The sequence below is a fragment of the Mirounga leonina genome, unplaced genomic scaffold (assembly GCF_011800145.1).
Source record: "Mirounga leonina isolate KUSES-001 unplaced genomic scaffold, KU_Mleo_1.0 Mir_115, whole genome shotgun sequence".
Lineage (NCBI taxonomy): Eukaryota > Metazoa > Chordata > Mammalia > Carnivora > Phocidae > Mirounga > Mirounga leonina.
Window position 1 is genome coordinate 84895206 of NW_023270268.1, and position 26077 is coordinate 84921282.

General features: G+C 36.5%; 1 protein-coding gene across 1 annotated transcript in view; it reads right to left on the bottom strand.

Moving 5' to 3' along the window:
* PAK2 (p21 (RAC1) activated kinase 2) overlaps positions 1-26077 on the bottom strand; it is an 85544-nt gene that overhangs the window by 13633 nt on the left and 45834 nt on the right. The window contains exons 3-13 of the mRNA XM_034999891.1: positions 16188-16288; positions 15702-15849; positions 13811-13842; positions 12993-13100; positions 11492-11624; positions 10030-10093; positions 8537-8585; positions 7930-8042; positions 6467-6584; positions 4826-4925; positions 2295-2491 (exon numbers count right to left, since the gene is read on the bottom strand). Of these exons, the coding sequence (XP_034855782.1) occupies positions 2295-2491; positions 4826-4925; positions 6467-6584; positions 7930-8042; positions 8537-8585; positions 10030-10093; positions 11492-11624; positions 12993-13100; positions 13811-13842; positions 15702-15849; positions 16188-16288 (1163 nt within the window). The remainder of the gene's footprint in view (positions 1-2294; positions 2492-4825; positions 4926-6466; positions 6585-7929; positions 8043-8536; positions 8586-10029; positions 10094-11491; positions 11625-12992; positions 13101-13810; positions 13843-15701; positions 15850-16187; positions 16289-26077) is intronic.

Consider the following 26077-nt stretch of genomic DNA (forward strand, 5'->3'; position numbering starts at 1 on the left):
AAAGCTGTACAACCATCATAACTGTCTAATTCCAGAACACTGTTATCCCTCCAAAAAGAATACCCACGTGTATTTTAGTTACTCCCTATTCCCTCTTCTCCTCAGTTCCTAAAAACCACTAATCTCCTATCTTTATGGATTTGCCTGTTCTAGAGATTTCACATGCTGTTGATCCTCATTACCTGCAGATTCCTTATGTGTAAACTCACCTACTCATGCTAAAATTTGTAATCCCCAAATCAATAATCTTGGTGTTTCTGTGGTCATTCGTGGACATGTGCAGAGAGGCAAAAAGCCCAGGCTGATGTGCCGTCTAGTGTCCTAAGTGCAAGAAGGCTGTGACATGCCTTGCGGCGAGAACACGTCTGGTAAGCTTCGCTGAGGCATGAGTGTACTGGCTGGGCCTCCAACATCACTCAGTCAACAATATGCATGAAAATGGCTCTGAACACAAACACACATCAAGTAAGCTTAGGGACTGACCAGCTGACAAAAATGTGACCACAGGCTGGGGCGCCTGGGTGGCTCCGTCGGTTGAGAGCCGACTCATGATTTTGGTTCAGGCTGTGATCTCAGGGTCATGGGACTGAACCCCGAGTTAGCTCTGCACTCAGCGCGGAGTCTGCTTGAGCTTCTCTCCCTCTGCTCCTCCCCCCCGCAACATACTCTCTCTCAAATAAAATGAAATCTTAAAAAAACAGGCTTGCAGGAACCCAACCCTATATTTCCCCAAGAAGCAACATTTCAGCATTTGTTAATTCAGTATTTGTTGCTTTGCAAAACCTCATTACCATGAATGACAAAAACTGACTGCAAATGGAATCGTACAATATGTGATCTTTTGTGTAGGACTTCTTTAACGTAATGCTTTCAGGTTTAATGTTGTATGTATCTGTACTTCATTACTTTTATTATAACTAAATAATATTCCATTGCATTGATATACCACTTTCGTTCACTCATTCCTCAGATGATGGACATCTGGATTATTTCTACCTTTTGACTATTATGAATAATGCTGTTTTGAACATCTGTGTACAAGTTTTTGTGTGGATGTATGCTTTTAATTCTCCTGGGTATATATCTAGCAGTGAAATTACTAGGTTATGGTAACTCAACGTTAACTTTTAGAGGAATTGTCCAATTGTTTTCCATGTGCTGCATGCACCATTTTACATTTCCACTAGCAATGTATGAGGGTTCCAATTTCTTCACATTCTCACTAACACTTATTATTGTCCATCATTTTTTTTAAGATTTTATTTATTTATTTGACAGAGAGAGACACAGCGAGAGAGGGAACACAAGCAGGGGGAGTGGGAGAGGGAGAAGCAGGCCTCCTGCCGAGCAGGGAGCCCGACACGGGGCTCGATCCCAGGACCCTGGGATCATGACCTGAGTCGAAGGCAGCCACTTAACCGACTGAGCCACCCTGGCGCATCTATTGTCCATCTTTTTGATTATAGTCATTTTTGAAGGTGTGAAGTAGTATCTTTTTGGGGCTTTGATTTGCATTTCTTTAATAATGAATGATATTGAGCCATATGTGGTAATTTAAAAGAAGTAGAAGGAAAAAGAAAGAAAAAGACAGAAGGAAAAAGAACGAATGAACTCCTAAACTCTCCACCTCTGCTGCTGAAATATCTAATTGTTTAAAGTCTACTAACCCCACCTGTTAACTCAGGACCCTCACTCTTCTGTTTGAATGTGAGCTTTACCATTACCGTCTACACAGCTTTCTCAGATATATGATCTTGTTTTCCTCTCCTGTGTACCCAAGCAGTACAGAGGCCAAGGTTCAAAGCTGACAATCTGAAGAGTACATCTAGATATCCTTTGCAGAAAAGTGAGCAAAGTCTTACTCATGTGCAAAATTTAAAACCATATAGCTTACTAAAAATCTACAAACTCTTTACCTAACACATTCAACTCAGTAACCCAGGAGCAAATAATTTTTGCAGAGACTAGGTTATATCAACTTTGTATCCTAAATTTTTGCCTAGTGGCTGGCACAAGCAGATTCTAAATAAATGTTCTGAAGAAATGTATTTTTCTAAAAATAAGGCTGGTGGGGCGCCTGGGTGGCTCAGTTGGTTAAGCAACTGCCTTCGGCTCAGGTCATGATCCTGGAGTCCCGGGATCGAGTCCCGCATCGGGCTCCCTGCTCAGCAGGGAGTCTGCTTCTCCCTCTCCTGCTCCCCCCTCTTGTGCTCTCTCTCTCTCTCAAATAAATAAATAAATAAAATCTTAAAAAAATAAAAATAAAAATAAGGCTGGTGTTTAATTGTTCTTACCCTCAAGGGATTTTCATTGAGGTACGGAGGCTCTCCTTCTACCATCTCAATAGCCATGATACCCAGAGACCATATGTCCACTTTAGGGCCATAAGCTTTCCGTGTAACCACCTCTGGTGCCATCCAGTATGGCGTTCCAACCATGGTACTTCGCTTGCTCTGCTCAGGGGTGATCTGGGCGCAGAACCCAAAGTCGGCTATAAAACAAAACAAAACATATCTACAGTTAATGGTGTCCATGGATAGTTTCATCTTAGAGTTCATGATAAATGACTTAATTACATTTGACTATTCAGCCTCTTCCTTTTTAAGACTGAATTTAAGAAGTAATCCAGGGGCACCTGGCTATTGAAGAGTCCATAGAGCATGTGCCTCTTGATCTCAGGATCATGTTCTCCCACCTTGGGCATAGAGATTAAAAAAAAAAAAGTAAACCAGAATGGGTTTGTAGAATGGGTTTACAACATACAATGTAGAATGTAGAATGGGTTTACAAATATTTTGATGATGTTATATACTCTCACTTTGTTTACTTTTACTTCCCATAAGCAAAGGGCAAATTATCAGGTCTTTTATTCTAAATAATTATCCTAAAATTTTTAATAAAGTTGAAAAAGGTCTAAAAGAAAAAGTTACCAAAGGGGAGCACCAAAACTAAATTCTGTAAATCAGGTAAAAATGCCAGGAAGGGGAACTATTTCTGAAGAAAATAAACAGAAGCTAGAATCACTAAGTATCTGACTTAGCGGACAGCCCTTTTTGAAAAAGACCAGCCTTCACTGCAACTGTACCTAACAAGGTCCTCGCCAGCATTACTCTACCCCAACCACCTCATTTTGTAACCCAGCAGAAAGCCTGGGTTAGCACTCAGTGTTAATTTAGTGGGATCTTTGGGATGAGAATCTAGAATTTTTTCCTCCCTTCTACAGACCGACCCACTCTACTTCAAACATAACTTACTGTTAACATTTAGGTTTGTAAGCTTTGGACTTTTTGTTATGAATTTATATAGGTACAAATATTACCTGTGAACTGCATGGTTTATTTAGCCTAGTTAGGATACTCTGTAAACTGTTTTTTTAAAAAAAGTAAACTCTACCCCCAACATGGGGCTTGAACTCACCACTCTGAGATCAAGAGTCACATGCTCTACCAACTGAGCCAGCCAAGTGCTCCAGTAAATTGCTTCTTAAAATTTATTTTCAGAGATTTTTCCATAGTTGTAGATTGATCTACTTCATTACTATAACCACACAGTATTATAAAATAACAAAATTATAATTTATTTTACCATTCCCATACTGCTAGACATTTAAGGTACTTTTTGTTGTTGTTAACAATGTTGCAGAGAACAACTTTGTATTTATTGTTGTGCATATGTTCAGTAATTTTATCCAAGAGAATACTAAAAGAGCAATTGTTCAGTCAAATTATAATATTTATAGCTAAAATGGGTACTTGTAACAAACCAGGTTACTATTCCAAGTATCTTGTAGGAATTAACATACCTAAGCCTCATGATAACTTTGAGATAGGTACATTTATTAATATTATTCTCATTTTACAAATTGGGAAACTAAGGCATACATATTTTTATATAACTTATCCAAGACCATTCATCTAGTATGTGGAAGAGCCAGGATAAAATATTATCCAAAAGTCCAATCAGCTTACATGTGTATCCACCAAAAAAGTATGAGAATGTCCATTTCTATTTTGCCTGCTGATTAAGATTAGTAATCATATTTTTGACCATCTGGTAGAACCCCTTCCTTGTGGTTGATTAATTCCTGGAAGAAATATCTTAAAAAAGAGATACTGAAAAAGGAGTCAAACACGCCAGCAGAACAGAAGGAAAAAATTTTGATCTCTTGATCCAAGAAATGCCTTGAATTTTGCATAGCTGGAGGAATCTCAATAGAAGTTCTTCTTGATTCCTCTAGAGGGCATAGTTGAAACTGACAGATTACAGCCAGCAGAGAAAAAGGAAGTCTATGACTTTTCCCCCCATGATTCTATCATGTCTGATAGAGAAGATAATTAGGAAAAGAAGTTTTGTTCCTTGTCATCTCTCAGGTCAGGGTCATAGAGCCCTCCCCTAATTAGGCCATGCTCTACCAAATCCTAAGAAAGCTGAACAGCATAATGATTTACCCTAACAGACAACAGAGATAAATTCAAGTTTATCTTTGGAAGACAGCACCAAGATGATGACAGTCCCAGGCACTGTTCCTCAGTGCTTTACATTTTTAATCCTCAGAAGAACTCTCTGAGACAGTTACTATTATTTTCCTTACCGTCTAATTGAGAAAATAAATAGAGATTAAATAACTCACCCCAAATTATTCAGCAAGTAGTAGCTGATCTGCTATTTAAACCCAAGCTGTCCAGTTGAGAGTCCATATTCTTTACCATTTTCTCCCTCCCCCTCCATATATTAAGTCATAAAAATATTAATTGGTTTCTTTTTACTTAAACAAAAGCCAGAATTATAATAACAAATAAATGTTATTTCCTCATTTGTTACTTACTAAGTTTAACTGATCCTTCCATCCCCAAAAGCACGTTGTCACTTTTGATATCTCTGTGGATCACTTGATTGGCATGTAAAAACTCCAATGCCTGTAAACACTAAACAAGAAAAACACCTATTAATGAAACAGTCCCTGAAAAGTCTAAGGGAAGTTACAATCAGTACTTATGGCCTGAGCACTGCTTCAGAATTCTTATCTAGCCCTTGAAAAGTAGGTAAGAACCTGGGAGGTCCAGTTCCATCCAGCTGTTTACTGATGTGATGTTAAGATGTTTTCCTCATTTCTTTTAGAGTGGATTTTACATAAAGCTATATCCACAACCTAGACACCACTGATGAAAGAGTAACTCTCCTCTTATGCCATGTTTCAGAAAGCATGGAGTCAGAAGTGAGGAAAAACTCTGCCCCCTTCCTTAAATACAAGAATAAGATTAGAGTTTTAAGATCTGCTTGTCCCTATGTTTTTGAATATAAATTGAATATAAAATGTAAACTTGGAAAAAGTTGTGTTTTTATTTCTTACCCCCACTAGAGGAAAACAACAAAATAAAGACCGTACATTATGAATAACAACTAAAAATCTCATTTAAAATATTCTACTATTCATTCAAGGAAAAAAACAGATAAACTGTGTATTACTGTACTACATTTACCAAGCATTTTTTTTTAAAGATTTTATTTATTTGTCAGAGAGAGAGAGCACAAGCAAGGGGAGCGGCAGGCAGAGAGAAGCAGGGACTTCTCAATGTGGGACTCGGTCCCAGGACCTTGAGATCATGACCTGAGCTGAAGGCAGATGCTTAACCAACTGAGCTACCCAGGCATCCTGCATTTACCAAGCATTTAAGCAGATTCTTGAGAAGAACAAATCCTCCCCAAAACACTTGTACAATAGAAGCAAGTTTGTCATAATTCGAGGAACTCCTAAAATAATTTTTAAAATAATTACAAAAAGAAATTATTAGAGAAACAAATTAAGTATGGATACATTCTTAAGTTTTTGTCAGTTTTTAAGTGATCACTCTATGTTAGAGATATCATATTATTAAAATACGATATTCATAATTATTAAAGAGTTCTTATTTCCTCCCCTCCTGAAATAACCAAAGGGGCTACCCCTTCAGTGGAGCATAATTAACTCAGAATTAAAATTTTCAGTTTTAGCTTAGACTTAGGCAATTTGGCAGAATTCTACTGGCTTAAGCAACAGTATGTCTAAAAATTCAACAACCAGCTTTTCACCTTTGAGGAGCTTAATAAAGCCAGAAGCAGACTTAAGGTGAACATGTGTCCTGCTTGGTGTGAGATAGTCCTTGTTTCCACTGCTGAGTGGCACTCCCTTTAACTCTTAAAAGTACCCTGTTGGGATGATAAATTTTAATGATCACCTCACTGAAATTTACCTGTGAGCTGGGCTCTTCAAAAATCCATGCTCCATTCCAGAATTATCTTACACATGAAGGAAAGGGTTTAAACTCTCATGTAGGATAAAATGGTATGGAGACAACTTATAGAGAATATGTAGAGAAAGTATCTCACATAGTAAAAATCACCTGTGCTAACCCTAACCCCCCCCCCTTTTTTTAACCTCCTGCTAACTACACATTGCTATAACTTACCGGAAAGGGAATAAACTCACCTCTCTGCAAACAGCAGCAATCTGTGCTTCATCCATGCAGGTTTCTGTTACAACATCAGTAAGGGATCCCCCAGCAAGGTACTCCATTACCACAAACAGTTCATCTCCCATCAGGTAACTAAAAAACCATGACAAACACACAAAATACACTCACATTTTTACTTTCACACCACTCTGCTGAAGAATTCAAATGTCAAACACCCTAATCGTGAAACTAGAAAGCTGGAAGCCACGAGGACCAGGAAGAAAACTGGCAAGCTGCAATGCAACAGCGCAGAAAAGTAACTGACGGTCATTAGGACTTTCCTGAGTGACTTCAAAGTTGCCCCACAATTGTAACTTGATGGTTTCAATTAAACTAACGCTGTAAGGTAGGAATCATTCGTCCTGTTTTACAGATGAAGAGATGGCTAGTAAGTGACAGGACCAGAATTGGAAGCCAAGTGTAACGGATTCCAAAGCCCACACACCATGCGAAACTGAAGTGACATAGTATTTTTAAAAGCAGGGAAATATACCTGGAAAGTTGATTTTTACGAACCTGGCCCCTATTACTAAAGCTAAAATCTTTTAAAAATGTGTTATCTTTTTCCTATTCTAAACACATTTAAATGTAGAAATAAGAAAGTCACCTATAATCTTCTATCTCCAATACAACCACTATTTTAATTTTCATTTATTTTTCTATTCTTCTTTCATTCGCACATATGTAATTGCTTAAGAATCCCCATATAATTGTAGAATATACAATTTTCTATTCTGCTCTTTGTTCTGTTACTTAACACCAATGCCTAAATTAAATGAGGTTTTGACAGACAAATTATTTTTGCCCATGAAAGACAGCATTTGAAATAGAAATTGATCTAAAAGTTTAAAAACCATGCGGCCAGGCACCGCTGTCAATCAACACATGAATCACAGTTCATTTCCTTAATGTTTCTGCGTCTGATCATTTATAATTAATATAAGCACCAGCAGCAATGTCCTTCATTTAACTGCTTTCCCTCACTTGCCAGGTGATACAGATGTAGAAAAAGGCCTGCTAAACTGCAATATGCCTTTTTTTTTTTAAAAGATTTATTTATTTGCATGAGAGAGAACACGTGGGAGTTGGGGGGGTGGGGGGTGGAGCGTAGAGGGAGGGGCAGAAGGGGGAGGGAGAGAATCCCAAGCACACTCCCGCACTGAGCATGGAGCCCAAGGCCTGGCTCCACCTGGGCTTGTTCCCATGACCCTGAGATCATGACCTGAGCAGAAACCAAGAGTAGGACGCTTAACCAACTCAACCACTCAGGTACCCCTGCAATGCGCTATTTTTACTTTTATCTCTCCTCCTCCTTCAAGCTTACTTTTCAACATGACATCCTACTCTGGTCTAATGCAAGTGCTTGAGCTAGCCCCCAAAACACGAGACTTAAAATTTCTACATTTTTTCCTACTGTTTAAGAAATATTCATATTTACCTGTCCAAGAAGTTAACTATGTTGGGATTCTTTAATTCTTTCATCACCAGAATCTCATTAATGATTAATTCCTTCTTTGGCTGTTTCTGTAAATTAATCTGTTTGATAGCAACCTATGATGGAAACAGAAATAAAAAAAATCAGAACAAGTCTCCTAATTCTCTGAGAAAATTACCAACACCAATCAGGTAATAATTTAATTTATTGTATATCTATTGTATTATACAATGAGACTGTAACTTATAGGTAGTACTTTTACTTCCACACTGCCTATGCACAATGTTTTGTAATACACAGAGCCTAATTACTTTTATTAGATTTCTCCCGAAGCTGATTAACCAACCCAAGGTCATACCAATGCCAGGAATTAATCCTCTTTTCATTCCAAGCTGGGAAAATAATTTTTTAAATATTTGCTTATTTATGAAACTCAGTGCATAATTCTTTCTTTTTTTCCCCTATTAAGAAAAGTGCTATAAAATACAGAGTAATTCTTTTAACATATTCAACTGAAAAAAAGATTCCTCTTGAATATTCACAGGTTTATCTAGTTTCCTCCTATACTAAAAGCTAATGGTAACCCCCAGAAGTATGAAAAAGTAGCTACCTCCTGTCCCAATGCCACATCAGTAGCAGTGAAAACTGTACCAGAAGCCCTAGAGGGGGAAAAAAGACACAACCAGATTTAGGTTTCTAAATCACTATCATTTATATAGCTAAAGACTTTATAATTAGAACAACTGGACAGGGATTAAAGAACATTTACGACTTAACATTTTTAAACAGGAGTAAAAGCAAACATAAAAGGGGAAAAAATAAGAGAAAGGCAATCCTTGTGGCCAAAACCTATGTTAGAAATTTATCATAAATATCATACCCACAAAAATGTAGGAAAAAGATAAAGGAAAGAAAAAAGTAATATATACTCATGGATCCACTTCCCTGCTTAAGAAACAAAAACCAACAAATAAATTTGAAGTCCTTGCATGAGCTTTCCAAAGGCATCTTTCTGTCCTCCCAAAAGTAACTGGTATTTGGTGTTTATTCTGTAGTTGATGTGCATCCTCTCCATGCATCTGTCTACACTTTATCAAGGGCATAGGTGTGTATCACTATAAACTATATTCAACATAAGTTTTAAACTTCTTATAAGTGGTTTTATTTTATGTATTTTTCTGCAATTTGCTTTTTAATTTTTTAAATTTATTTTTTATTTTATGTTTTGAGATTTGCTTTAATTCAACACTGGATTTAGGATAGGTCTTACACTTGTTCACTCATTATTATTATTGATATTATTCAATATATTATAATTTATCCATTACCTTGCTCAAGAATATTAAGAGGATTTTGAATTTTTGTTATTAAACCAGTTATGCAACAAAATTTAGATTTTTTTTTTGAGAGGTAGAGGTGGAGGGAGAGGGAGAGAGAGAATCTTAAGCAGACTCCACACCCAGCGTGGAGCCCCATAAGGGGCTAATCTCACAACCCTGAGATCATGACCTGAGCGGAAATCAAGAGTCGGACACTTAACTGACTGAGCCACCCAGGAACCCTACTAAATTTAGTTTTTGGAACGAAATTCATAAAGAAGTTTTCAAAAAAGACTCAAGCTCTTCTTCTAAATTCACAGAATACTTTCCAGAGATTAATAACATTAAAAATTCAAGATGTTCATTTGCTCCCAGGCAGAAACAAAGTTAAGTGTAGTTTAAAAATACAAATTACTGGACAAAATCAGATTAGGAGACTCAAAACTCAATACTCAATGATGTGATTAAATACATACTTTTATTGCCTATCATTTTGTAGTAAATGTTCTTATTGTCTTTTAAATACATTTGGTGGTCAATTTTTCCATCTAATCTCTTAACCACCAGTGGGAAATAACATTTAAGAAAAAACAATGTACAGTCATTGCTCAACAGTACAGCTTTGTAACAGCATGTAGAAATAAATGCATTACTTATTTACACAAATCCAAGAATACCATGCATAGAATGCTCTAAGTGCTCAATGTCAACAGGCAGAAGAGAGATACCATACTATACACACAGGAATTATAATATACTGTTTAACAGAGTCACAAATACTTACCCTTGCCCAATTTTTTCATATCTTGTGTATTTTTTCTTAGGGTCACCTATGCTCACAATAGTTCCTATTTTAAACAAAAAACAACAAAAAGTTGGAAGCTCAGTAAAGCATTTTAAAGTTGTAAACTAATCTCATTCCTTTTAATAAACTCTACTGATTTTAGAATGTTGGTTTTCAAACACAACTTTCAAAAATCATGTATGTTTCAAACACAGAACACTAATGAAACTTAATAGGAAAGTTATCAGAAACAAGAAGACATATTATTTCCATGAGGTTGGACCTCCTAGCTAATGTCTTAATTATCGTCTCACTTTCTCAAAAATAAACACATTTTAAAATGACCAACTGTGTTAGTCTGAGAATAAGGGGGTTCTCAGGATGTGGAATGTTCAGTCTTAATTGGGAAATTTCTGGGGAAGGATGGGCTGGTCATTCTACTTTTCATACTCCACTGAAATGTATTAAACTAATGGTAAGTTATGAAACTACTTATTATCAGAAATAATAATATAAATGATATCCAGATGAATAACCCTAAATGGCTTTTCTGACTCTTCCCATATACCTTCTATCTTCCAATATATTTAGGAAACCACTTATTTCTATAAAGATTACTCTACTTTAGTATGAACTAATCATACATCTGTTTTAGGAAAGTTCACAAAGTCATAACAAGAAACAGTTTTATAATTAGGATTTGGACATAAAACTATAACAATATATTCTTATTACCACTAAGTCAAAACATGAGAAAAACCACACTAACTTTTCACTTGCTCAAGGTAAAAGGAGATATCCACATTAAGGAAGCTCACATTTATATAAGTACCCAATCTCAGGTCTACGGCCACTTCAGCTATAGTATTTCTCCTTGATCCCTGATCCCTCTATGTCAGTGTTCTTTATAACTACAGTTGCTGTAGACTTGTAATAGACTGGTAATTAGACATTATTGCTCCCCTCTCCCTGGCACTGTGTACACTATTTCCAACGGTTGATTCAGGCCAATGACAGTTAACTGATGAAAAGGGAGAAGAGAAAAAAAAAATACATTTAATGTTTACACATATAGCTATATAGGAAGGCCATATTGTTTACTTATTTGGGAATATTTTATATTCTCATATTGAGAAACTATAAGTATGTATAAATATATACAAACTTCCTTTGACAAGGTTTCCAACCATGACCCTTAGATTTGGCCCTTTGGGAAAAAGTATTGTTCCCGAAGGTACCGATCACTGCAGACATTACTCAATAGTCAACACATAATAAACAAGCAAATCAGAGTATGATTTTGGCTTCACCAGAGTTTAACTGAAGCTATTGTTCCTAGAAGGAAACAATTTATTATTTATGTCTTAAGCCAAAACATAAGGTATAAATTAAAATCCACCTGAGCCAAATGTGTCAAGAGCTATTAGCAATTAAAGAATAATGTAAAATGTAGGTAACATACTTAATTTCTCCATAATCTCTTCATCTGTCATTTTGGTCTTCTTTTTCTGTTTGTCAGAAGACTTGGCACCGCTATCAACATTAGAATCACCAACTGGTGCAGGGATAGGGTCAATTACAGATCGTGTATAAATCTGCAGAGAGACAGTTAATTACTGAGATCCGAGGAAAAATATTTTTAGGTATTCTTACTGGTACACTATTCAGTTCTTTGATTTTTTTTTTTTTAAGATTTTTATTTATTTATTTGACAGTGAGAGAGAGAACACAAGCAGGGGGAGTGGGAGAGGGAGAAGCAGACTTCCCACTGAGCAAGGAGCCCGACGCGGGGCTCGATCCCAGGACCCTGGGATCAAGACCTGAGCCGAAGGCAGATGCTTAACGACTGAGCCACCCAGGCACCCCAGTTCTTTGATTTTTAATCAAAACTAGTTTATTCCAGTGTTCTAAAGAATAATATTTTCAGACTTGTCTTAATAAAAGACTTTTAACTAAGACAAATAAATGTTGAACACTTTTGACACGTGATGTATAGATTTTAAAAGTCAGTCTAACAAAATAGCAGATCTATGAATGAAATTTAAGTGTAACCAGATCTAAAATGATATGCTAGCAATGAAGCAAAAGGTACAAATTTAAAAATCATGTTCTTACTACAGAAGAGAAATAAAGAGAAAAAATTACGGAAACCAAGATGCTGAATTAACTATTAATTCTCATAAAAACTTCTACCCAAAGTTGATTTCTACCATTTCATTTTATTTTTTTATTTTTTTAAATTTTTATTTAAGTTCAATTAACATATAATGTATTATTGGTTTCAGAGGTAGAGGTTAGTGAATCATCAGTCTTATATAATCCCCCTTGTTCTACCGTTTCATTTTAAACAGCCAATTCTAGGAGGTAAAGCAAGAAAACAGAGCCTTCTCTCGTTAGATCAGGACCCGGCAGCAGTCCTCAGAGCCCTTCCTGCTGATTGTACCAGCACTTCACCGTGCAGCATCCCGCCCCGCCTTCCCCTGTACTAGTACAGGGAGAAAGGACTCTTTCTGTCTCTAAGGTCATTATTTTTTCAATTTTCCCCTATCTGCTTGGGAATTTCACTCTCAGCAGCCTCCTGCATGACACTAAGGCTTTAGGAGAAATGTAAAATGGGAGATTATATACACAATTTGTTAGGTAAGAAGTAAGATTTAAGTTTTAGATAATAGTAGTTGAGATTGAGATAGAGAAAGCCAGAGAAATAGATGGATTCTCTGGAAGACAAGGTGTAACACAGAAAGGAAAAACAATGAGGTAACTATTTTACCTTTTAAGGAAGTCATTTAATTTTAATTTTCAAAAAAAATAGTTTTTTGATGAATGATTTTTAGGTAGAGTTCTCCTCGTCAAATTTCCTCATACTGAGACCTTTTGAAAATTAATGGCAGTCAAATACAGACTGCTGTTTTTTAAAAACACACATGCCCAGACACCCAGAGTCCAATTACTCAGACACGCACTGATTTTGTATGATCCGGTCGTGGGGCAATAACAGGGGGAGCAGCCTCTTCATCATCATCATCTTCCTCTGTTACTACTGCTGATGTTTCTGATCCCTTGGTACTCAGCTGCATTAATCACATGAGCAAAGCAAGGAAGACAAGTCAGATACAACAATATGTTAAAATAGGACTCTCTTTTCTTGACATACTTGAAAAAATGTATTTCTTTAATAGCTCATTTCAAAACGATAAAACCTCAATGGTTCTAATCTAATCACTTAAAAAGTAAAGGCAATTCTATAACTTATACAAAAGTTTATGAAATAAATGTTTATAGCAAGTATCAAGTTTTCTTAATAGAAAATCTATACATTTTATATGGAGAATTTTATGTCCCTTAAGCCCTAAAAGGAAACAATCACTTTATTTGTTAAAACCAAAAACAAAGATCCTCTAGGATTTGTATAAGTCAGAGTCATTTTCGGTCATTTAAGACAGCTAGATTCACCATCAAAAATGGTGGCTGATAAAATAAAAGAAGACGTTAACCTTTATAAAGAGCTTATTGCATGCCAGGTGTATGCTAGGTAGGTACTTTACATATTACCACCTTTTGTCTTCATATAACTCAAGAAGGCTATTTCTTCCTAATTGAGGAAACTGTTTACTTAATATGGCTTCCTTATTTGCTTAATCAAGTGGCCAACTTAAAATATATTAAGTAGTTATTTATTTTGATGGCTGTAATTTATTTTAGACAGTTAAATAAAAACTGAGATTTGTTTTGGGTAACTTAAGTTAGAACAAGAGCTGTAAGAAGTAATAAATTAACTTACTGCTGGTGTTCCAGAAGGGAAGCCATCTTTCTCTGAATACAAAACAGAAAATAATGCTAAGTCAACAACTCAAAAAATAAAACAACTTCTATATAGTAAAGGGAAGAAAAAAAATAATAAATGGAAGAAAATACAAAGCAGAGCAAGTAAAATATTCTTAGACTGATTTCGTTTTAAGATGAAGTAAACCTTGAGAAAAATGACAATATCAGTATTCAAATATGAATTTATAAAAGATGTGCTAACAAATCTCAAATCTTAATGGAACTCTGTAAATTTACTAAAAATCATTGACTTGTATGCTTCAAATGGGTGAATTTTATAGCATGTGAACTATAATAAAGCTATTAAAACAATTGTAACTATACTTCTCAATGTGTATTTATTAAAACAAAACAGAAGTTATTCATAGTAATACTTTCTCCAGAAAACTGTCTATTGAGAAATTTAAAGCAACTACTCAAACAATAGCAATTGTGCAGAGGAAAATTCTTGACATAAATTTTGATCAATAAGACAGCATATTCCTGAAGGCAAAACACAGTTCATGAAGACTAACTGTCAAAACATTCATTCTGGAGTTTAGAAGAGCAAGTTTTGTTTTTTTTTACTTTTCAAAAGGCCCAGAGACTTTTATATTTTTTATACATATATATAATATCTAACAATATGTGCTAAATAATATTAATATAATTATGTAATTACAATATACTATATTAATATTTAACATATATTATACATTAATATAACATAAAACATACTTATATTTGTTATTTGTGTAAGTATATAATATAAATGTAAGTATTTATATAAATAAATACATATTTACAAATATTATATTAAAGGTATATGTTTAACATAACCTTAACATATATATAACATAAAAAATAGGGTGAAAAGAACATACCATTTTCTGGTCAAACACTGATTTAAAAAAATACTAATTTACACAAACTTACTGACACAAAAGTTCTAGGGACAAGTCTGACCTTTTGCTAAGGATGTAAAGGTCAGTATCTAAGTAAAAAAGTCAAGATCATTTGGCCAAGTGGTCTCTATTTTTTCCTTGAGCACAGCCCTTATTTCTGTGAAAACGTAATCAAATTAAATACAGTTAATTAAAACTACATGTATGATTTTAAGGGTCAGAGAAACATAAAGACACCCTGGGGATGTAATTAGCAAAATCCACTGAAGGAAAACAGGACCCATGGTCCTGTTTCTTCAACAAATAAACTGCAAGGAAAAGAGTATGAGAATCCACGTGAGGGAGCCTAAACATCAAGAGATTCAAGAGATACAGCAATCAACTATAATGTATGGACTTTATTCTGATCCTGATTTGAACAAATAAACTATTTTAAAAAACCCACTATATACTTCAATTCTGACCTAATGATACTCTAATTCCAAGGTGTAAAATCTTTTCATTCTAATGCTTATTTTATGTTTATATATTTGATAAGTTTCAATTTTTGAATGGACTTAACCATTTTTTACTTCAAAGTCTATGTATTTAATATAGCTAACAACCCTCCTCCTGTCCTACTAACAATAAATATATTTCTAGTATGAACATGCCTATAAATCAGCACCTTTCTCTTCTATTGCTGGGAGTCATTCCAAAGCAGTGACATGAAAAAAGAAACAAAAGGCCAAAACATCCACTTTTGGCAAAACTAAGAGATTAACATACTGCCCAGACTCCAAATTATGCATAAAAGCTGCCCCAATTAGTTTACAAAAGGCAGATCTACACAGGGGGCAACAAAAGAGACAAGAACCATAGCTTAGCTTTTTATTTTTCCAGAAGCAATCTTTTTATCTAGATGTGCTTCACAATTTTGTAATCCCATTTGAATCAGCCTTCTACCACAGTATGACGTCTTACCAGGAGGAGTAAAGCTCAGATATTTCTGCTTCACTGTGTTGGAGTCATAGAACTTTAAGACATCCAGCACAGCCTGAGGATTCTTCTTTTGCTCTAGTTTGGTGATATTGGAGGTCTGTAGTAATCGTGCCCACTGTTCTGGCATGCCCTAACAAAAAGATATTCAGAAATTAGTTGTTTTGAGTTGTCCAATAAAATCAATTTCCAGAGGTTAATGACAAAACACATAAAAAACAAGCCAATCAATTGTAGCCTTGATTAAATTATAAAACGTCTTATTTTTCTAAATCTATTTTGCATAATTCTAACTAATGGGCTCAGCTCCCTAAGAAAAAAATACATTCAACCACAAACACTTTTATAAGAAGAGAAAAGCACTAAGAATCCACAGTCAACATGTGGATAGAAAAGTTAACTTGAAACTTAATCATGCAAAGAAAGGTCTGAGTGCTGATACATAAATGAGTCCCAACTGGGTAAACTTACAGTGAATTCTCCAGTAACCGCATCAAAGCCAACATGGATGGTGTGCTCAAAATCAGATGGAGGAGAAATTTCTGGCCGTTCCTTTTCTTTCTTCTTACTTCCTAAAGGGCAAAGAATCAGCCTATTTAAACACAATGAATAAAGGTACTCATAATCATGTTTCTCCAAAGAACGGATTAGGAACAAAGTTATTCTAGAAGAGATCTCCCCTAAAGACACTGGCTGATAGGAAACTGATAAAAGTAAAGTAACCTATTCTGTCTTCAAGCAGGGGTGGGGACCACCACAGCTGTGTCCTGATTAAAGAGGTACCTGGACTGACTCAGCACCAGGCCTGAATAAAAGAGCACAGGGCAGAAGAAACAGCCCTTTAGAGCAATGGTTCTCGAAAATAGAGGCCTACACTTCAGATACTGAGCAACTTGGAAAACAAAGTCTATCAAGTCCTATTTCCATTTGGCTCTATTCATCCCAAAAGAAAAACTTACATTACTATGCCGTGTAGGTAACATAGACTGTATAAACGAAGAATTTACAATGAGCGTGCCACCTTTCTTGAGCAACTCTAGTCCTTCCTCTTTTTATTAAAGTTAATAACTGCTACATCTTAATGCTTCCCGCTTTTTCCATGGTTCTACCAACTGTTTTTGCTACATTTCTGACACACATCAATAATATTCTCTGTAATTCAAACACATTCGTTCCTCTCCGCCCCCATGCCTCACCGCGCCCCCCTCCCCCCCTCCGCCTTGCTCTCAGATCCTCCTGCTCTGATCTGCAGTAGTATGCCTGGGCTTCTGGCAGAGTTGTTGTCCTAGGACATTCCTTCACTTTTACCCTTGCTAGAATCTATTTTCTGGTTACTTTGTTCTCTTCTTTTTTGGTTTACCCCTTTGATACTTCTTGACTATATACATATATATTTAGTTGAAAATGCTTTCCCCCCCCTCAGAACTTCTCATTTCCAGTGTTGCTATTTAGAAAGTCAATGCCATTTTGAACTACTGTTGAAAATCAATTGTCCATATATGCCTGGGTCTATTTCTAGATACATAACTCTGTTGCAATGATCTCTTTATCTTTATGCCAATACCAGCCTGCCTTCACAGTTGTACTTTATTTTTTTATTATTTTTTTTAAAGATATTTTGTATTTATTTATTTGACAGAGAGACAGAAAGCAAAAGTAGGCAGAGGGGCAGGCAGAGAGAAAGGGAGAAGCAGGCTCCCTGCTGAGCAGGGAGCCCAATGCGGGGCTCGATCCCAGGACCCTGGGAACATGACCTGAGCTGAAGGCAGACGCTTAACCAATTGAGCCACCCAGGCGCCCCACACAGTTGTACTTTAAAAATAAGCCTTGAGGGGCCCCTGGGTGGCTCAGTCGGTCGCTCTCCCTCTGCTGCTCCCCCTGCTTGTGCTCTCTGTCAAATAAATAAAATCTTAAAAATAAATAAATTGGGAAGTATTCCTTTCCATTCCATTTTCTGCAAGATTATGTAGAACTGTTGATACTTCTTCCTTAAATGTGGAACCATATGGGTCTGACACTTTCTTTGTGGATGGTTAATAACTACAAACTAAATTTTCCTAGAAGACAGTGTTTCCAGGTTACCTATTTCTTCTTGAATGAACTTTGAAAATTTGTCTTTCAGGAAATTTTTGCACTTTTAACATGCTGAATTTGTTAATTTCTTTTTTTTTTTAAGGCTTTATTTATTTATTTGACAGAGAGAGCGAACACAAGCAGGCAGAGCACAAGCAGAGGGAGAGGGAGAAGCAGGCCTCCCGCAGAGCAGGGACCCTGATGCGGGGCTCGATCCCAGGACCCTGGGACCATGACCTGAGCCGAAGGCAGGCGCTTAACCGACTGAGCCACCCAGGGGCCCCATGTTACCTAATCATTTTTAGTATCTGTAAAAATGCCACACTCTTTCATTCTCAATACTGGTAATTTGTGTCTCTCCCCCAACCCCCGCCTTCAGTCTATCTAGAGGTTTACCCATTTTATTGATATTCTCGATAAATCAGCTTATGGTTTCATTGATTTTTCTATTTTATTTTATTAATTTTTTTAAAAAGATTTTATTTATTTATTTGACAGAGAGAGACACAGCGAGAGAGGGAACACAAGGGAGAAGCAGGCCTCCCAAGGAGCAGGGAGCCCAATGTGGGGTTCGATCCCAGGACCCTGGGATCACGACCTGAGCTGAAGGCAGACGCTTAACCGACTGAGCCAGCCAGGTGCCCCGATTTTTCTATTTTATTGATGTCCACTTTGAATTTTATTATTTCTTTTCTTCTACTACTTTGAATCTTACTCATTCTTCCTTTCTAGTTTATTAAGATGGCTTTGCTTAAGTCATTGACATAAAAAATCTTCTTCTTTTCTCATATGGGTGCTTAATACTATACATTTTCTTCTAAGTATTGCCTTAGCAGCATTTTCATTCTGTTTAACATACTTCCTAAGTATCCTTTTGATTTCTTCATTTATTTGGAAGTGGGTTTTTTTTTTTTTTGAAATATTTCCAGAGATTTTTCTGTTATTGATTTCTAATTTAATTACATTGTGGTCATGGAATATACTTTGTGTGATTTGCATCTTCCCACATTTATTAGGCTTTAAAAAATCTCCCTAGAATGTGATCTCAGTAAATGTTCCATGTTCACTTAGAAAGAATGTGTATTCTGCTAGATAGAGTGTTCTATAAATGTCAACTGGTCAAAGTTGATTGATAGTTTTAGCAATCTTCTGTCTACTTGCTCTACCAATTATTGAGAGAAGTATACTGGAATCTCCAACTATAGCTGGAATTGTCTATTTCTCCTTAAAATTATATCTGTTTTTGCTTCATGTATTTCAAAGCTCTATTATTAAGTGCATAAATGTTTACTTCTATTATATCCTCTTGATGAACTGACTTTAGAACTGACCTTATTACCATTATAAAAAAAACCTATTCCCTATCCTTATCCCTTAAATATTTAGAGCAGTATTTTTTGCTCTAAAATCTACTTTATCTGATTTTAGCCAGTCCAGGTTTCTTTTCAATGTTAGCTTAAAAAAAAAAAAAATCCTTTTATTTTAACCTATTTTGTGGCTTTATATTTTTTAAGTGGATTTCTTGTGGACAGTATATAGTTAGTAATCTAATAACCTGCGCTTTTTTTTTTTTTTTCAGGTTTTATTTATTTGACAGAGAGAGAGAGAGACAGCTGGAGAGGGAACACAAGCAGGGGGAGTGGGAGAGGGAAAAGCAGGCTCCCAGTCTAGCAGAGAGCCCAATGTGGGGCTCGATCCCAGGACCCCAGGATCATGACCTGAGCCGAAGGCAGACGCTTACGACTGAGCCACCCAGGCACCCCTAACCTCTGCTTTTTAATTGGGGTATCTAGATCAGTTACATTTAATGTGATTATTGATATAGCTGGGTTTACTTTTTATTTTCTATCGTCTATTTTTTTTTTTTAAGATTTTATTTATTTGAGACAGAATGAGAGAGAGAGAGCACATGAGAGGCGGGAGGGTCAGAGGAAGAAGCAGGCTCGCCGCCGAGCAGGGAGCCCGATGCGGGACTCGATCCAGGGACTCCAGGATCATGACCTGAGCCGAAGGCAGTTGCTTAACCAACTGAGCCACCCAGGCGCCCCTCTATCGTCTATTTTTAAGTCTACAGTCTGTCTATGTATCTATCTATCTATGTATCTATCTATCTATCATCTATCTATCTTTAAGTAGGCTCCACGCCCAGTGTGGAGCCCAATGCAGGGCTTGAACTCACAACCCTGAGATCAAGACCTGAGCTGAGATCAAGAGTCAGACACTCAACCAACTGAGCCACCAGGCACCCTGATATAGCTGGGTTTAAACCCACCATTCCATAATTTGTTTTCTCTATTCTTGGCTCTCTACTCTTTGTTTACATTTCCTCTTTTTGATTTACTAAGTATTTTTTATAATTCCCTTTTATCTCCTTTGTTGTTTTTTTAAATAGTAACTCTTTAATAAAGTTCATCTGGGTTTTAGTATATATAGAGAGAGTTGTGCAACCATCACCATAATCTAACTGTGGACATTGTCTTCATCCCTAAAAGAAGCCTAGTACTCATTAGCAATCACTTCTCGTTGTTCCCTCTTCTCCTCCCAAGCTCGAGGTAACCATTAATCTTTCTGTCACCACACATTTGCCTATTCTGGCCATTTCATATAAATAGGACCACACAATGTGCAGTCTTTTGTTAAATGGCTTTTTTTACTTAGTTTTTGAGGTTTATCTATGTGACAGAATGTATCAGGACTTCATTTCTTAAAAACTCAGTTCAGAGACTTAGATAAAAAACATTTGCCATTTTCAGTGATTTTCATTCCTTTATGCAGATCCACATTTCCATCTGACAACATTTTCCTTCTGCCTGAATGATTTGGTTTAACAATTCTTACAGGGCAGGCCTGCTGGTGATATATTCTTTCAGCCTTTATACATTACAAGAAGTCTTTTGTTTCCCCTTCATTTTTGAAAGATATGTTCACAAGATACAGAATTCTAAGTTGACAGATTTTTTTTTCTTTCAGTACTTTAAAGATGTTCCTTCTTGTCTTCCGAGATGCACTGTTACTTCCATGAAATTCACTGTCATATTTTGTTCCTCTGTATGTAATGTGTCTTTTCTTTCTGGCAGCTTATTTTTTGGCTTACAACAATGTGGTTTTTTTTGTTGTTGGTTCACAGAAATTGAGCCAAAGGTCTGAAAGCTTTTAAAATTTTCTCTTTGGGGCACCTGGGTGGCTCAGTCATTAAGCGTCTGCCTTCGGCTCGGGTCATGATCTCAGGGTCCTGGGATCAAGTCCCACATCGGGCTCCTTGCTCAGCGGGGAGCCTGCTTCTCCCTCTGCTTGTGTTCCCCCCTGCTCTCTAGCAAATAAATAAACAATAAAAAATATTAAGGGGCGCCTGGGTGGCTCAGTCATTAAGCGTCTGCCTTCGGCTCAGGTCAGGATCCCAGGGTCCTGGGATCGAGCCCCACATCGGGCTCCCTGCTCCGCGGAAGCCTGCTTCTTCCTCTCCCACTCTCCCTGCTTGTGTTCCCTCTCTTGCTGTCTGTCTCTCTCTCTCTCTGTGTCAAATAAATAAATAATCTTAAAATATATATATATTTAAAAAAAATTTTATCTTTATCACTAGTTTTAAACAATTTGATTATGTGTTGTGGTGTAGTTTTCATCATATTTCTTGTGCTTGGAATTGACTGAACTTCTTGAATCTATGGGTTTATAGCTTTCATTAAATGTGTAAAGTTTTCAGCCACTTTTTAAAAACTTTTTTTTTTTAATGCTTCCCCTTTCCATTTTTTGGAGACTTCATTTACGCTTATATTAGCTCTGCATGCAGTTTGTCCCACGGCTATTCACTCGTTTCACTTTTTTTCTTCTAAGTTTCATTTTAGATGGTTTCTATTGCCATGGTCTTCAAATTCACTTATCTTTCCTTCTGAAATGCCTGATCTACTGTTAATCTGTCCATTGTATTTTCAATCTCTAGAATTTGATTTGTTCTTTTTTCTATTTTCCACTGCTACCTCTAAATATGCCCAATCTTTCCTTCGGGTTTTTCAACATATGGAATACAATTATTTCACCGTTTTAATATCCTTGTCTATTAATTCATCATCTGTGTCATTTCTGGATTGATTCCAATTGGTGGATTTTATTCATTATGGGTCTTTGCATGCCTGGAAAATACTGAATGGATGCCAGACATTGAAAATTTTCCCCTGGTAGGTGCTAGATATTTTTGTATTCCTATAAATACTGGTGAGCTTGTTATTCTTAGCTGTTTACTCATACAAGGGAGAAACATATTTATAAACAGTGATCCTTTTAGGTATTCAAGTTTTGTTAGGCAAAATTGGAGCAACATTTAATCTAGAGCTAATTCTGCCCCATTACTTAGGCAAGACCTCTACTCAATGTTTCTTATTCTGACCGGTGGGAATAGGAAATATTCTAGGCCCTGTGTGAGCATCAAGGATAGTTTCCTCTCATCATTTCCAGTGGTTCCTTTTCCAGCTCTGGGTAGTTATTCTCACATACATGTGCTACTGAAGACTCAAGGGGGACTTCTACAGATCCTTCTCTCTTTCTCTGGTATGCGTATAAAAACTAGCTGCCTTGACATCTCTCAACTCCCAGCTCTCTTTCTTAGCTCTAGGAGACCACCTAATTGTTCCTCCCTTTGCTGCAGCCTGCCAACTCACTCCAGGCAGTAAGCTGGGTCAATTGCAGGATTCACCCCCATTGTTTCCCATCTCTCAATGACTGATTTCCTTTATTATCTGATGTACAACATCATGAAAACCATTATTTTGTGTTTTTTCCCCAGTGTTTTAGTTCTTTCACATGGAGGGATAAATCTGGTCCCTGTTACTCCATCTTGACTGGAAGTATAACAGGTTTTGCTGTCTTATCTGTGGTATTATGAAATTTCAGGATATGATTTGATATGGTCTTTATTCTTTCATTGAGCTGAGTACTCAGCAAGTCCCTTCCATCTGGAAATCATATTCTTCAGATCTGGGAAATTTTTCCTATTATTTCTTGGATTATTTTCTTTGTTTACTATTAGATCAGTACATCATATTATTTCCTCTCATATTTTCCATCTTTGTATTTTTGTCCAATAATTGGGAGAATTTTCTTGACTGTCTTCCAATCTTCCACCTATTGATACCTTTTGTTTGCTTTGGTAATCTTAAATGTTCATTTCCCAAGAATTACTTCTCATTTTTTTCTGATCGTTCTTTCTCTGAGAATATTTTCCTTGTTTCATGGATGCCATTGATTTTCTCTTTGAAGATTATAGTGTGTATAGGTTGGTTTTCTTCACCTCCATTGTCTGTTTCTTCTATATTTCTTTTTTATCCCCTGTTGTTTTATCCTCTCTTATATTAAGGGTTTTTCTCAAATGTCTGGAAATCCTTTGCTGTCTACTCATACAACAAAGTATTAAAAAGTTAACTGGAAGATAAGTCAGCCTTTTCATTGAAGATGGGGGTGGGGGTGGGGTACCTAAAGTATTTTTTTCTAGGACATTTGTTTATCCAGAGAAAAATCTTCCAATCTCTAGTCTGAGGGCTTTGAGTCAAGCTACAAGTATTGTGAAAGCAGGGCAGAGGAAACAAGTTTTACATGTTAACCTGCTTCGAATTGGCCTTTCTTCTTCTTTTTTTTCTAAGTTTTAGAGATAGAGTTTAGTGATTCATCAGTTGCATATAACACCCAGTGCTCATTATATCAAGTGCCCTCCTTAAGGCCCATCACCCAGTTACCCCATTCCCCCCCCACCTCCCCTCCAGCAATCCTGTTTGTTTCCTATAGTTAAGGAATCTGTCTTTCTTATTCTTGTGCTACACCTTTCACTGACTCCTCTGACAAGAATGAGGGTTTAATTTCTCCTCGAATACATATAAACATCAGTTTGTTCTTTTGTTCTACTGGAGGATGGGATTTAAAACATTTCATTGGCTATATGGGGTAAAGAAGGGATCTTAAGGGGCCTCTGAGACTACCTACATAGATTTTCAATTAAGTCCCCCCCCTTTTCAGCCTGTGTATTATAGCTCCCCACCCCACCCCACCCCACCACACACATACACACACACACACACACATCATGTTGTATGTCTCTAAATCCTAAGCCTCTGAGATTTTTACAAGGAAACCGGTTCACTTCTCACAGACATTGCCATCTGCAAATGCTTAGGATAGGTCCTTGTCTGTTCAGTTTAGTCAGATACCACTTTTCCATCCTTCCATCTTTCAAATATGTATACTACGTCTCTTCCTCTATTCCCTTTGCCCTTGTGATATAAAAAAAAATTTTTTTAACTGTCATTTTACTTGGGTCTGGGGAGGGATAGCAAATAGAGGCATGTGGTTAACCTGCTATATTGTCAATCTGCTTTGTTAACCAGAAAAGTCTTCTAATATAAACGAGCTAAAAGTCATGTTGTTTGATAGGTCTGCATATCTACAGTTGGAATGTCACTGTACACTATTTTTTGTTTACAAGATGCTACTGACCTAGCATTAGCAGAAAACATACCATTTTTTTTTTGACTAGTGATGATAGATTTGTGCTCAAATGTCCACCTACTTTTTAGGTCTCTTTGACACCTATTTATTTATAAGAGATCTGACTATGGTAAGCGGGCAGGGCACATTAGGTGTGGCAAGGAGCAGAGGGAACTGTAACTATTAAGTCTAGTACAAATTTTGCTATCTCTACTGAAATGCACAGTTCCATCTATCATAAACAACCTCTCATTTTCACCTACACTGTGAGTATTCTGAGGTCATGCCCTCTACTTCTCTTTAGAAGTCCCTAGACTTCTAACTCCATATCCTGCATATAGGAGGAAATATTTATTAACCAACTATAAACTAATAGTTTACTTTTTATATGGCTCTGAATTGATGACAGAAAAACAATTTCATGTACTATAAAAGTACTTGTTTCCTCTTCTTTTAAAATATCTGCTCAGAATCCCACTTTTGATATGCATGTGGTTGGCAAAGATACTATTCTCTTAAATGACCCTGACTACAGATGACTGGTCCAAGGTAGGCATGAAATTCAAGCCAGGTTAGCCATTGTTCCCTGCACACTCCCAGCCAATAAGCGTGGGTCAGCAGTGAATACCTAAACTAAGCCAGACTTAACACCCTGAAAATCAGTCCCTCACTAGTGAATGAAGTTCTAAGAAATAAATGCCAAAAACTGTTGAGGGCTGTTTCCTAACACAGAGAGAAAAAACAGCCTGAAATTAAAAAACTAAAGCCAGGTAACATGGAAAAAGACAAGACATATAGCAAGATAATTCCTGGTTCCATCTGTGTCTAAGGCCCAGCCATATTTTTCAACTTGGGAATGTTGAGTTTAGAGACATATATTAAAGAAAGTTTCACATATATTAGGAGTACAGAATAAAAAGTTAAAAGAAAGAAGTAAAAACAAGCAGAACTTGAGACATTTAAATACATTAGTTCACTATAAAGGAAGTGACCCAGTATCCTAAAAATCTATTTAATTTCATTTGTTTTTTATATAACACACACACACACACACACACACACAAATATTCCCTGTATTTCAGTTGTCTTAGGAAGGGAAAGGGATATTTTAAAAAAATATCTAAAACAAAAAGATAGTGAAGCATGTCTCAAATCAAACAATCTGTGGGAAGGCTACTGTTACATAAAAAGAATCATTCCTTTATAACTCTGGAAACCAAGAACTATAAGGACCGCCACCAACAAAAAACCCCACAATCATCTATCAACAGATGTCCACCAGGCAACTGGATCACTTGCTGGGAAGTAATGAATCAGGGAAAGAAAATTCTTTCAATAAAACCCACAACTTGTTAGGGTAGGAGGGGGAAACAAGATTCTTAGAACCACTTTCCAACTTTATCAGACGATAAAACAAGCAGGCAGGCAGCAACTTTCTGCTAAGAGGTGGGGCCCTATGTCATGTGTTACACAGAAGGTGCTTAACAAGAATCCTAAGGACGTCACTGCCACATTTTTTAAGACCACCACCTTTTAGACTACATTGGAGCTAAAGTCTAAGGCTAAAAAAATCCCCATCTCTCTAAAAAGAAGACTCCTCTATTTCTACTCTAACAGAATCAGTGATTACCCCTTTGTTCTTTGACCCAGAACAGCTTCAAATTAGTAAACCTTTGTGTTTTGTCACAAAGAAGGGTATTCTCTAAAAAATAGGAAGATGGGTATGGGCTACTCTTATTAATCTTAGAATTCAATTTTTAGACCAGAAGGGGTATTTACAGTTCCGTCATCTTCATCACTAACCACAAGTGAAAGTGCAT